The 15,209-nt window shown below is 40.7% G+C and overlaps 1 protein-coding gene across 3 annotated transcripts in view; it reads left to right on the plus strand.

Moving 5' to 3' along the window:
- The window catches only part of LOC139760426 (uncharacterized), a 135,278-nt gene that overhangs the window by 51,382 nt on the left and 68,687 nt on the right, over window positions 1-15,209 (plus strand). For all 3 annotated transcript variants that reach the window (XM_071683660.1, XM_071683649.1, XM_071683668.1), the window contains exon 4: window positions 9,032-9,157. In XM_071683660.1, coding sequence (XP_071539761.1) covers window positions 9,032-9,157 — 126 coding nt within the window. The remainder of the gene's footprint in view (window positions 1-9,031; window positions 9,158-15,209) is intronic.

Raw genomic sequence — 15,209 nt, forward strand, 5'->3', positions numbered from 1 at the left:
GGTTAGTTTGAATGGAGAAAAACTGGAGGAAGTGAAGTGTTTTAGATATCTAGGAGTGGATTTGGCAGTGGATGCAACCATGGAAGCAGAAGTGAATCATAGGGTGGGGGAGGGGGCGAAAGTTCTGGGAGCGTTGAAGAATGTGTGGAAGTCGAGGACATTATCTTGGAAAGCAAAAATGGCTATGTTTGAAGGAATAGTGGTTCCAACAATGTTATATGGTTGCGAGGCGTGGGCTATAGATAGAGCTGTGTGGAGGAGGGTGGATGTTTTGGAAATGAGATGTTTGAGGAAAGTATGTGGTGTGAGGTGTTTTGATCGAGTAAGTAATAATAGGGTAAAAGAGATGTGTGGTAATAAAAAGAGTATGGTTGAGAGAGCAGAAGAGGGTGTTTTGAAATGGTTTGGTCATATGGAGATTATGAGTGAGGAAAGATTGACTGAGAGGATATATGTGTCAGAGGTGGAGGGAACGAGGAGAAGTGGGAGACCAAATTGAAGGTGGAAAGATGGATTGAAAAAGATTTTGAGTGATTGGGGCTTGAACGTGCAGGAGGGTGAAAGGTGTGCAAGGAATGGAGTGAATTGGAATGATGTGGTATAATGGGGTTGACGTGCTGTCAATGGATTGAACCAGGGGGTGTGAAACGTCTGGGGTAAACCATGAAAAGTTCTGTGGGGCCTGGATGTAGAAAGGGAGCTGTGGTTTCGATGCATTGTACATGACAGCTAGAGACTAATTGTGAATGAATGTGGCCTTTGTTGTCTTTTCATAGGGCTGCCTTGCGCACATGCGGGGGGAAGGGGTTGTTATTTCATGTGTGGCGGTGGCGGGGTGGCGATGGAAATGAATAAAGGCAGACAGTATGAATTATGTACATGTGTATATATGTATATGTCTGTGTGTATATATATATATATATATATATATATATATATATATATATATATATATATATATATATATATATATATATTTTTTATTATTATTATACTTTGTCGCTGTCTCCTGCGTTTGCGAGGTAGCGCAAGGAAACAGACGAAAGAAATGGCCCAACCCCCCCCCATACACATGTATATACATACGTCCACACACGCAAATATACATACCTACACAGCCTTCCATGGCTCACCCCAGACGCTTCACATGCCCTGCTTCAATCCACTGACAGCACGTCAACCCCGGTATACCACATCGCTCCAATTCACTCTATTCCTTGCCCTCCTTTCACCCTCCTGCATGTTCAGGCCCCGATCACACAAAATCTTTTTCACTCCATCTTTCCACCTCCAATTTGGTCTCCCTCTTCTCCTTGTTCCCTCCACCTCTGACACATATATCCTCTTGGTCAATCTTTCCTCACTCATCCTCTCCATGTGCCTAAACCACTTCAAAACACCCTCTTCTGCTCTCTCAACCACGCTCTTTCTATTTCCACACATCTCTCTTACCCTTACGTTACTCACTCGATCAAACCACCTCACACCACACATTGTCCTCAAACATCTCATTTCCAGCACATCCATCCTCCTGCGCACAACTCTATCCATAGCCCACGCCTCGCAACCATACAACATTGTTGGAACCACTATTCCTTCAAACATACCCATTTTTGCTTTCCTAGATAATGTTCTCGACTTCCACACATTCTTCAAGGCCCCCAGGATTTTCGCCCCCTCCCCCACCCTATGATCCACTTCCGCTTCCATGGTTCCATCCGCTGCCAGATCCACTCCCAGATATCTAAAACACTTCACTTCCTCCAGTTTTTCTCCATTCAAACTCACCTCCCAATTGACTTGACCCTCAACCCTACTGTACCTAATAACCTTGCTCTTATTCACATTTACTCTTAACTTTCTTCTTCCACACACTTTTCCAAACTCAGTCACCAGCTTCTGCAGTTTCTCACATGAATCAGCCACCAGCGCTGTATCATCAGCGAACAACAACTGACTCACTTCCCAAGCTCTCTCATCCCCAACAGACTTCATACTTGCCCCTCTTTCCAAAACTCTTGCATTTACCTCCCTAACAACCCCATCCATAAACAAATTAAACAACCATGGAGACATCACACACCCCTGCCGCAAACCTACATTCACTGAGAACCAATCACTTTCCTCTCTTCCTACACGTACACATGCCTTACATCCTCGATAAAAACTTTTCACTGCTTCTAACAACTTTCCTCCCACACCATATATTCTTAATACCTTCCACAGAGCATCTCTATCAACTCTATCATATGCCGTCTCCAGATCCATAAATGCTACATACAAATCCATTTGCTTTTCTAAGTATTTCTCACATACATTCTTCAAAGCAAACACCTGATCCACACATCCTCTACCACTCAACATATATATATATATATATATATATACCTCGCAAACGCGGGAGACAGCGACGAGGTATAAAAAAAAAAATATATATATATATATATATATATATATATATATATATATATATATATATATATATATATATATATATATATATATATATGTTGAGATGTATAGGTATGCATATTTGTGTGTGTGGACATGTATGTATATACATGTGTATGTGGGTGGGTTTGGCTGTTCTTTCATCTGTTTCCTTGCGCTACCTCGCAAACGCGGGAGACAGCGACAAAGCAAACTAAATAAATGAATAGAATATATATTATTATTATCCCTGGGGATAGGGGAGAAAGAATACTTCCCACACATTCCTCTCGTGTCGTAGAGGGCGACTAAAGGGGATGGGAGCAGGGGGCTGGAAACCCTCCCCTCCTTGTATTTTAACTTTATAAATGGAGAAACAGAAGAAGGAGTCATGCAGGGAGTGCTCATCCTCCTCGAAGGCTCAGATTGGGGTGTCTAAATGTGTGTGGATGTAACCAAGATTAGAAAAAAGGAGAGATATGTTGTATGTTTGAGGAAAGGAACCTGGATGTTTTGGCTCTGAGTGAAACGAAGCTCAAGGGTAAAGGGGAAGAGTGGTTTGGGAATGTCTTGGGAGTAAAGTCAGGGGTTAGTGAGAGGACAAGAGCAAGGGAAGGAGTAGCACTACTCCTGAAACAGGAGTGGTGGGAGTATGTAATAGAGTGTAAGAAAGTAAACTCTAGATTGATATGGGTAAAACTGAAAGTGGATGGAGAGAGATGGGTGATTATTGGTGCCTATGCACCTGGGCATGAGAAGAAAGATGATGAGAGGCAAGTGTTTTGGAAGCAGCTGAGTGAGTGTGTTAGTAGTTTTGATGCATGAGACCGGGTTATAGTGATGGGTGATTTGAATGCAAAGGTGAGTAATGTGGCAGTTGAGGGAATAATTGGTGTACATGGGGTGTTCAGTGTTGTAAATGGAAATGGTGAGGAGCTTGGAGATTTATGTGCTGAAAAAGGACTGGTGATTGGGAATACCTGGTTTAGAAAAAGAGATATACATAAGTATACCTATGTAAGTAGGAGAGATGGCCAGAGAGCATTACTGGATTACATGTTAATTGATAGGCGCACAAAAGAGAGACTTTTGGATGTTAATGTGCTGAGAGGTGCAACTGGAAGGATGTCTGATCATTATCTTGTGGAGGTGAAAGTGAAGATTTGTAGGGGTTTTCAGAAAAGAAGAGAGAATGTTGGGGTGAAGAGGGTGGTGAGAGTAAGTGAGCTTGGGAAGGAGACTTGTGTGAGGAAGTACCAGGAGAGACTGAGTACAGAATGGAAAAAGGTGAGAACAAAGGACATAAGGGGAGTGGGGGAGGAATGGATGTATTTAGGGAAGCAGTGATGGCTTGTGCAAAAGATGCTTGTGGCATGAGAAGTGTGAGAGGTGGGCAGATTAGGAATGGTAGTGAGTGGTGGGATGAAGAAGTAAGATTGTTAGTGAAAGAGAAGAGAGAGGCATTTGGACGATTTTTGCAGGGAAATAATGCAAATAATGGGAGATGTATAAATGAAAGAGGCAAGAGGTCAAGAGAAAGGTGCAAGAGGTGAAAAAGAGAGCAAATGAGAGTTGGGGTGAGAGAGTATCATTAAATTTTAGGGAGAATAAAAAGATGTTCTGGAAGGAGGTAAAGAAAGTGCATAAGACAAGGGAATCAATGGGAACTTCACTGAAGGGGGCTAATGGGGAGGTGATAATAAGTAGTGGTGATGTGAGAAGGAGATAGAGTGAGTATTTTGAAGGTTTGTTGAATGTGTTTGATGATAGAGTGGCGGATATAGGGTGTTTTGGTCGAAGTGGTGTGCTAAGTGAGAGGGTTAGGGAGAATGATTTGGTAAACAGAGAAGAGGTAGTAAAAACTTTGCAGAAGATGAAAGCTGGCAAGGCAGCAGGTTTGGATGGTATTGCAGTGGAATTTATTAAAAAAGGGGAGACTGTATTGTTGACCGGTTAGTAAGGTTATTTAATGTATGTATGACTCATGGTAAGGTGCTTGAGGATTGGCAGAATGCTTGCATAGTGCCATTGTACAAAGGCAAAGGGGATAAAAGTGAGTGCTCAAATTACAGAGGTATAAGTTTGTTGAGTATTCCTGGGATATTATATGGAAGGGTATTGATTGAGAGGGTGAAGGCATGTACAAAGCATCAGATTGGGGAAGAGCAGTGTGGTTTCAGAAGTGGTAGAGGATATGTGGATCAGGTGTTTGCTTTGAAGAATGTATGTGAGAAATACTTAGAAAAGCAAATGGATTTGTATGTAGCATTTATGGATCTGGAGAAGGCATATGATAAGAGTTGATAGAGATGCTCTATGGAAGGTATTATGAATATATGGTGTGGGAGGCAAGTTATTAGAAGCAGTGAAAAGTTTTTATTGAGGATGTAAGGCATGTGTATGTGTAGGAAGAGAGGAAAGTGATTGGTTCTTAGTGAATGTAGGTTTGCGGCAGGGATGTGTGATGTCTCCATGGCTGTTTAATTTGTTTATGGATAGGGTTGTTAGGGAGGTGAATGTAAGAGTTTTTGGAAAGAGGGCCAAGTATGCGGTCTGTTGTGGATGAGAGGGCTTGGGAAGTGAGTCAGTTGTTGTTCGCTGATGATACAGCGCTTGTGGCTGATTGACGTGAGAAACTGCAGAAGCTGGTGACTGAGTTTGGTAAAGTGTGTGAAAGAAGAAAGCTGAGAGTAAATGTGAATAAGAGCAAGGATATTAGGTACAGTAGGGTTGAGGGACAAGTCAATTGGGAGGTAAGTTTGAATGGAGAAAAACTGGAGGAAGTGAAGTGTTTTAGATATCTGGGAGTGGATTTGGCAGCGGAAATGAATCATAGGTTGGGGAAGGGGGCAAAAGTTCTGGGAGCGTTGAAGAATGTGTGGAAGTTGAGAACGTTATCTTGGAAAGCAAGAATGGGTGTGTTTGAAGGAATAGTGGTTCCAACCATGATATATGGTTACGAGCGTGGGCTACAGATAGAGTTGTGCGGAGGAGGGCGGATGTGCTGGAAATGAGATGTTTGAGGACAATATGTGGTGTGAGGTGATTAGATTGAGTAAGTAATGAAAGGGTAAGAGAGATGTGTGGTAATAAAAAGAGTGTGGTTGAGAGAGCAGAAGAGAGTGTTTTGAAATGGTTTGGTCACATAGAGAGAATGAGTGAGGAAAGATTGACAACGAGGATATAAGTGTCAGAGGTGGAGGGAATGAGGAGAAGTGGGAGACCATATTGGAGGTGGGAAAATGGAGTGGAAAAGATTTTGAGTGATTGAGTGAATTGGAATGATGTGGTATACTGGGGTCGACGTGCTGTCAATGGATTGAACCAGGGCATGTGAAGCGTATAGGGTAAACCATGGAAAGTTTTGTGGGGCCTGGATGTGGAAAGGGAGCTGTGGTTTCGATGCATTGTACATGACAGCTAGAGACTGAGTGTGAACAAATGTGGCCTTTGTTGTCTTTTCCTAGCGCTACCTCGCGCACATGTGGGGGGAAGGAGCTGTTATTTCATGTGTGGGGGGGATGGCGATGGGAATGAATAAGGGCAGACAGTATGAATTTTGTACATGTGTATAAATGTATATGTCTGTGTGTATATATATGTATACGTTGAGATGTATAGGTATGTATATTTGCGTGTGTGGAAGTGTATGTGTATACATGTGTATGTGGGTGGGTTGGGCCATTCTTTCTTCTGTTTCCTTGCGCTACCTCGCTAACATGGGAGACAGCAACAAATTGTAATATAAATATATATGTATAGGTGTGTGTGTGGACGTGTATGTATATACATGTGTGTCTGGGTGGGTTGGGCCATTCTTTCATCTGTTTTCTTGTGCTACCTTGCTAACGTGGGAGACAGTGACAAAGTGTAGTATATTGATAGATATATATGATAAATAATATATATGGAGTGATAAGAGAGATGAAAGCAAAACTAGGGAAAAGGGGTGCAGAGTTGGAGTGTGGCAGTGAGATATGGTGGCTAGTGGCAAGTCTGTGGATGATACTGTATTGTTTGTGGAGAGTGAGGAGGAGTTGCAGAGGGTTGTAAGTGTGTTTTATGATGGTTGTAAGCAGAGGAAATTGAAGGTAAATTTAAGTAAAAGTAAAGTAATTGTGTTGGAAAGGAAGTTGAGTGAAACTATAGATTTTACAAAACCATATAGGATGAAAGAAGAAAGTGTACTAAATTGTGCTGTGGATATGGGGGGGGGGGGCGGACTGGAAGAAGGGAGGGAATTTAAGTATCTGGGAGTTGTTTTAGGTAAGTGTGATGATATGGAAAGAGAGATAAGGGAGAGAGCAGTACAGGGTAGAAGAGTCTTTGGGTCCCTTAATAGAATAGTGAAGGGTAGAGGTGTAAGTATGGAAGTGAAGAGAGGATTAAGGGACAGCACAGTCCCCCCAACCCTGACCTATGCAGCTGAAACATGGATGTGGAATGAAGCACAGAGGTCATTAGTGGTGTAACTAGATGGTATGAAGAAAGAAATGAAAGCGTGTATGAGAGATGTGATATGGCTAGGAATGCATGGGGAATGAATTGTGGTGTGGTAGAATGGTTGAAACAATACTTTGTGGTGATTTGGGCATGTGGAAAGAATGCAAGATTGGAAGTTTACAAGGATAGTGTGTGATAGTACAGTTAAAGGGGTTGGTGTGAGTGGAAGACCACCTGTGACATGGGCAAATAGAGTGGAGGAAAACTGGAGGGAGAGAAACAGAGGAAGAATGCATGGAATAGTGTATGCAAGACATGTAAGGACAGGGATAAATGGAGATTTTTGCTATGGCCACCCCTTGAAGGGAATTCCCAGAGGGAATGGGCATCAAAGATGTAGATAGATAGATTATCCTTGGGAAAGGTTGGAAAAAATGGTACCTATGTCTTTTCTGATGTCCTGTGTGTCTTAGATGGCAGCTCAGAGGGGTAGTAAAATGGAAACAGAAATCTTCCTCTCCTGTATTATCACTTTCTAAAAGTAGAACTGTGGAAAGAGCAAAACACATTTTTATCTTTGAAGGCTCAGTTTCTAATACTACCTTGTAAGGGCAAGAAAGATGAGTACAATATAAAGAAACATCAATGCAAACTAGTATATATCATTAGGAGAATAATCATTTCAAAGATCTTTTCACTTCAAAGGAATCCAGTGTTTTTTAGTCAGTCTCCTCCCAGATGATATTCATTTTGAAGCTTTCTTCTTCTATGACCTCTCCTCGTTACTTTACATTTACTTGGTTTGAATTTCATCAACCATGTATCAGACCAACTTTGGAGACTGTTTTGGTCCCCTTGTAAGTTGATGCAATCCTCCTCACTTTTCACTTCACTCAAGACCTTTACATCATATATAAGCATAATCATTTAATTAGAACAAGAAGAAAAGTGGGCTCAAAATAAAACCCTTTAGCACTCCATTGGTGACCTCAACCCATCTTGAGATGGCTCCTTTTACATGCTTCCTTTGTTCCTTTCCACAAAGTAATCTTCAGTCCATTGAAGGAGTCTATCCCTTATTTCTGCAAGTGATCCAGCTTCCCATGCGGTACAGTATCAAATGCTATCTGGCTGTCCGCATATAAGCAATCTACCCAACCTTTTCTTTTGTCTAAAACCAGGCTCACATTTTAGCAGAAATCAAAGAGGTTTGTTGCACATAAGCTCTTTTCCCTGAAACTGTGTTGTCTTTCACTTGGGTAACTTCTGCTTTGCAAATAGTCATCTATTTGCTTTCTTATTGACTTTTTCATTATCCTACAGACCATGCTCATTCGAGAGACAGGTAGAATTTCACCAGCTTTTCATGCTGTTTCTTGATAAGTATATAGTTCTGTTACCAACATTATAAGACTCACACAGGTGTTGCACTGACAAACTTTGATATATTTTTTGTGAGATTTCCACAAATGATAAGCACATTATGCTTCCTCTTTCCAGCACTACTCCCATCACTTTATCTTGGATGCTATTACAAAAGTACAGTTTATCAAAATATCACATACATACATGAGATAAGCAATGAGTTTTACTGCCAAGTGTTCACAGTGAGAATAATGACATAGTGATGTCATGGATAATGGTAGTGCACAGCAGACACTATTGCTAACTCAAGAAATTGATGCTTTGTTTTGGCAGTAATATTGTTTGTGCTGGACCATGAATTTTGGTAGTGTATGATTTTTTAGATACAAAGATTCTTGATATTCTAGTTTATAATTTTGATTCCAGTTTATTATGTGGTTCTTTTACACGATGAGATCAGTTAGAGGTAATGTGATCCTCTTTAAAGTTTCTCTTTTATGCTTCCTTTACCCATATTTCTCACTTTTATGTTTTCCTATTTTTTAGTGTAAGCAAATGATAACTGCTTTGCTTATGTGATAACTGACTTAGTATATAGTATTCTTCAGAAGATGTTTCAGTTCTTTCTGCTGGGTCTTTGATACTTGCTTCCAGTTGAAATGGTAAAGGATTTAGAATGTACCACCTTCCTCAGATTACAGTAAAAATTTAATAATATTGATAATACAAGAAGTCTGTTATGATTTTACTGTAGTATTAGGGTATGGACTTAATTTTTTTTTTTTTCCCAAAGAGGGTAGTGGCAGTATTAGCAGCATTGAGGCCATTGGTGGAAGTGTCAAAGCACGACTATTGCCTGAGGAAACAAACTCAAGAGCAAGCATGAACAATTTGTTGGAGACCAGCAGCACTGCCTCTGGTAAATTGTTTTATTGTTGGTTTTTCTGTAAATCATCATTTTTTCATAAAGTTTTGCAAACTCTAATGATTCAAAAGAAATCTTTGTGTGAAGAACAAAGATGTCTTGAATAAGTCTTGGACACTGTATTTGATGCAGAGAAAGGTTATGAAACATAGACAGGATACTTGAATGTTCAAGTGAAATGGTTGTTGTTGTAATAAAATTATGTATAATTATCTAACAAGAGATGTATAAAAGAAAGTGGCAGGAGGGCAAGAGAAAAGTGTGCAAGAGGTGAAAAAGAGGGCAAATGAGAGTTGCGGTGAGAGAGTATCATTAAATTTTAAGAATAAAAAGATGTTTTGGAAGGAGGTACATAACATGCGTAAGACAAGAGAACAAATGGGAACATCGGTGAAGGAAGCTAATGGTAAGGTAATAACAAGTAGTGATGAAGTGAGAAGGAGATTGAGTGAATATTTTGAAGGTTTGTTGAAAGTGTTTGATGATAAAGTGGCAGATATAGGGTGTTTTGGTTGGGGTGGTGTGCAAAGTGAGAGGGTCAGGGAGAATGGTTTGGTAAAGAGAGAAGAGGTAGTGAAAGCTTTGTGGAAGATGAAAGCTGGCAAGGCAGCGGCTTAGGAGGGTTTTGCAGTGGAATTTATTAAAAAAGGTGGTGACTGTGTTGTTGATTGGTTGGTAAGGATATTCAGTGTATGTATGGATTGTTGTGAAGTGCCTGAGGATTGTCGGAATGCATGCATAGTGCCATTGTACTAAAGCAAAGGGGATAAAGGTGAGTGTTTAAATTGCAGAGGCATAAGTTTGTTGAGTATTCCTAGAAAATTATATGGGAGGGTATTGATTGACAGGGCAAAGGTATGTACAGAGCATCAGATTGAGGAAGAGCAGTGTGGCTTCAGAAGTGGTAGAGGATGTGTGGATCAGGTGTTTGCTTTGAAAAATGTAAAATGTATGTGAGAAATACTTGGAAAGACAGATAGATTTATAGCATTTATGGATCTAGAGAAGGGATATGATGGGGCCGATTGAGATGTTTTGTGGAAGGTTTTAAGAATATATGGTGTGGGAGGTAAGTTGCTAGAAGCAGTGAAACGTTTTTACCAAGGATGTAAGGCATGTGTATGAGTAGGGAGAAAGGAGAGTGATTGGTTTCCAGTGAATGTCGGTTTGTGGCAGGGGTGCGTGATGTCCACATGGTTGTTTAATTTGCTTATGGATGGAGTGGTTAGGGAGATAAATGCAAAAGTTTTGGAGAGAAGGACAAGTATGCAGTCTGTTGTGGATGAAAGGGACTGGGAAGTGAGTCAGTTGTTTGCTGATGATACAACAATGGTGGCCGATTCAGTTGAGAAACTGGAGAGGTTGGTGACTGAGTTTGATTAAAGTGCGTGAAAGGAGAAAGTTGAGAGTAAATGTGAATAAGAGCAAGGTTATTAGGTCCAGTAGGGTTGAGGGACAAGTTAATTAAAAGGTTAGTTTGAATGGAGAAAAATTGGAGGAAGTGAAGTGTTTTAGATATCAGGGAGTGGACTGAGCAGCAAATGGAACCATGGAAGCAGAATTGAGTCACAGGGTGGGGAGGGGGCGAAGCTTCTGGGAGTGTTGAAGAATGTGTGGAAGGTGAGAATGTTATCTCGGAGAACAAAAATGGGTATTTTTGAAGGAATTGTGGTTCCAAAAATGTTATATTCTTGTGAGGCATGGGGTATAGATAGGGCTGTATGGAGGAGGGTGGATATGTTTGAAGTGAAATGTTTGAGGACAATATGTGGTGTGAGGTGGTTTGATCGAGTAAGTGATGTAAGGGTAAGAGAGATGTGTGGTAATAAAAAGAGTGTGGTTGAGAAAGCAGAAGATGTGTTAAAATGGTTTGGAAACATGGAGAGAATGAGTGAGGAAAGATTGACAAATAGGATATATGTGTTAAAGGTGGAGGGAAGAAAGAGAAGCAGGATACCAAATTGGAGGTGGAAGGATGGAGTGAAACAGATTTTGAGCGAATTGGGGCCTGAACATGCAGGAGGGTGGAAGGCATGCAATGAATAGAGTGAATTGGAACAATTTGGTATACCAGGGTCAATGTGTTGTCAGTCGATTGAACCAGGGCATGTGAAGTGTCTAGGGTAAACCATGGAAAGGTATGTGGGGCCTGGATGTGGAAAGGGAGCTGTGGTTTCATTGCATTACACATGACAGCTAGATGCTGAGTGTGAACAAATATGGCCTTTTGTCCTTTCATGGTGCTACCTCGCTGAAAGGACGGGGTGCTGTTTCCTGTGTGGCGGGGCAGCGAAGGGAATGGATGAAGTCAGCAAGTATGAATGTGTACATGTATTCATATGGGTATATGTGTATGTATATGTATGTATACATTGATATGTTTTTTTTTTTTTTTTTTTTATACTTTGTCGCTGTCTCCCGCGTTTGCGAGGTAGCGCAAGGAAACAGACGAAAGAAATGGCCCAACCCCCCCCCCCCATACACATGTACATACACACGTCCACACACGCAAATATACATACCTACACAGCTTTCCATGGTTTACCCCAGACGCTTCACATGCCTTGCTTCAATCCACTGACAGCACGTCAACCCCTGCACACCACATGACTCCAATTCACTCTATTTCTTGCCCTTGTATACATTGATATGTATACATATGTATATGTGCATGTATGGGCATTTGTGTATATAGAAGTGTACGTGAGTGGTTGGGCCATTCTGTGCCTGTTCCTGTGTGGCGGGGTAGCGAAGGGAATGGATGAAGTCAGCAAGTAAGAATGTGTACATGTGTATATATGTGTATGTATATGTATGTATACATTGATATGTATGCATATGTATATGTGCATGTATGGGCGTTTGTGTATATAGAAGTGTACATGAGTGGTTGGGCCATTCTGTGCCTGTTTCCTTGCACTCCCTTGCTGATGTGGTAAACTGTGCCTAAGTATAATAGATATATAAATGAATAGGATTAGAGGCAATATTTACAGAATATATGCAAGATGTGAAGGACAACTGAGAAACGCCATCCAGTCACCTTGCATTAAAAATCACTTCTACAAAATGAAATGCCAGCCTTTCTGTGCAACACATACGACACTCACATGACTCTCATTTCCCTCACCGATAACATCAACACAAAAGTAACCCACAAACTAAATGCCTTCAGAACACTCACTGGCATCAGATATGGACAAGACCAATAATCTCTTAACTTCCTCCTCAAGTAATTCATCCTCTCTTTATTAAACAATGCCTCATTTGCTTGGTCTTCCATTCTCTCAGAAGCAAATATGATGAAGCTGGGAAGCCACACAAAATAGTATACTCAGAACAATCAGTGGCTCCCTAGCAACTACAGACACTTAACGTATACTTAGTGAAACAAAGATCTTACCAATACAGTCCCACCTCAACATGCTCTACACTCAAATCTATGAAACACCTTTAAACCCCTTCCACCCAAATCACTCAATAGATAACCACCAGCCCCTGATTAGAAATGAAAAGCCTACCCCTGCCTCACACTTCAGCAACCTGAACTAAGAGATTCTGCCCTCCCCCAATAGATATACTACTGGCAAAACACACACACTAATATAACCCATTATGAACTTAATAACTGCCCCCTCATCTCATTCTTAAACTCCAACTCAAAATAACTGCCCCCTCAACTCATTCTTAAACTCCTACTCACCAGACATATATCCATCAGAAGCCATGCTACTTTTACCTAAATGAGTCACACTTTCTTGTGTATGATCTGGACATCACCCACCACTACAACATTACAAATACTGTTTCAGCATATTCCAAGACTTCATGTCCACAATTCAGCGTCCAAATCGAATATACCAAGCACTTATTACTCAGTAACTAAGCATTCTGCACATAGACGTACACACAACATCACTATCCCTTATGATCCATGTTCCCAAGTGATAGCTGTAACCAGCCTCCTGAATGCTGAAGAAGCCTCATAAAGACAGACTGGCCAAATGCCTGTATAGTGCCATTGTATAAAGGCATGGGGGACAAAGGTGAATGTTTGAATTACTAAGGAATATGTATGTTTTTTTTTTCCAAAAGAAGGAACAGAGAAGGGGGCCAGGTGAGGATATTCCCTCAAGGGCCTAGTCCTCTGTTTTTAACGCTACCTCGCCAATGCGGGAAATGGTGAATAGTATGAAAGAAAGAAAAAGAAATGTATGTTGAGTGTACCTGGTAAGATGTATGGGAGAACAGTGTTTTAGAGGGTTGTGACATGTATGGAGCATGATACTGAGGAGGAACAGCATAGTTTCAGGAGTAGTAGGAGATGCCTGGATCAGGTGTTTTCTATGAAGAACTTATGTGAGAAATATGAAGAGAAAGTGAAGGACTTTCATGTGCCATTTATAGAAGAAAGGAGAGATAGGAAATATGTTCAAGGAAAGGAACCTTGATGTTCTGGCTCTATGTGAAACAAAGGTCATGGATAAAGGGTAAGATTGATTTGGAAATGTCTTAAGGGTAAAGTCATGGTTGGTGCAAGTGCAAAAGCTAAAAAGGGGAAGTGCTACTGCTAAGACAGGAGTTGTGGGAGTGTGTTGAAGATTGAAATGAAGTGAGCTCCAAACTGTCTTGGGTAAAAATGAAGGTAGCTATTTAGAAAAGCAGTGCTGGCATGTGCGAGAGAAGTTGTTGGTATACAATGGACAATGTAGAAGGATAGTGAGCAGTAGGATGATGAAGTAAAGTTGCTAGCTGAAGAGAAGAGAAAGGTATATGGAGATACTTACAGAAAAGGAGTACAAATGATTGGGAGATGTACAAGAAAAAGAGGCAAGTGGTCAAGAAGATTCAATGGTTGAAAAAGAGGGCAATTGAGAGTTGGGGTGAATGAGTATTGGTAAACATCTGGGAGAAAAGGGTGTTTAGAAGGTGATTGGTATTGTGAGAAAAACCACAGAACAAAAGGAAGCATTGGTGAAGGGATAAATGGGAAAATGGTAAGTTAGTGATAAAGTGAAGAGGAGAGAGAGTGAGAATTTCAAACGATTGTTGAATGTGCTTGATGATATGTTGAATGTGCTTGATGATAGGGTGGTAGATGTGGGATGTTTGGATCAGGAAGGTATGAAAAGTGTGTCATGAAAAGTGGTTTGAGGAAGAGAGAAGAGATGGTGGAAACCTTGCCTAAGATGAGATGTGGCATGGCATCTGGAGAGGATGTTATTTTTAAGAAATGGAAAGACTGTTTTTTTGAATGATTAGTTAGAAGTTTCACTCTGTTTTGATCATGATAGGGTACCCTAGGATTTGCAGTATAGTGCCATTACATGAAGGCAATAGGGACATAGGTAAGAGTTCAAACTACAGAGGCGTAATTTTGTTGAGTGTGCCTGGTATGTTGTATGAGAGAACGGTAATTGAGAGGATGAGGGCATATACAGAATTGCAGATTGTAGAGGAACAATATGGTTTCAGGAGTGGTAGGGGATGTGTGAATCAGGTGTTTCCTTTAAAGAATGTGTGAAAAATTCTTATAGAAACAGAAAGATTTGCACATGTCATTTATGTGGATCTGGAGAAGGCATATGATAGGGTTAATAGGGATGTCTTGTAGAAGGTGTTAAGAATACATTATCCACAAAAAGACATTATCTGATTCCCTGTACTTTTTAAACATGATGTTCACACTTGCATGTTATTATTTTTGTCGGCTCTCCTTCAACCTTGATTACCATCTGCAAATGTCTGGGCATGGAATTGACAAGGCCCCTAAAGTATTCTAGGTTCATATTTTGGTTCCATTGAGTTTTGATCTCCTGAATAAGGCAAGGCACTAATGAGTTGTTGCAGGAAGCAGCTACCTGAGTGCCCAGTGCCCCTAGAAATCTCATGAGTACCCACATCTTCTTGCTTTCAGGTGATAATTTGGGCTTTTTCCTATTCAGTAAGGTAAGAGTCCATTGTCTTGAAGTGCAGGTGGAAGAAATGCACTGCTCAGGAACCAAATTCATAAAATGAAGTGACATCCATTAAGGATAGAGAAAAA

This window comes from Panulirus ornatus, chromosome 3 (genome assembly GCF_036320965.1).
Source record: "Panulirus ornatus isolate Po-2019 chromosome 3, ASM3632096v1, whole genome shotgun sequence".
Classification (NCBI taxonomy): Eukaryota; Metazoa; Arthropoda; class Malacostraca; order Decapoda; family Palinuridae; genus Panulirus; species Panulirus ornatus.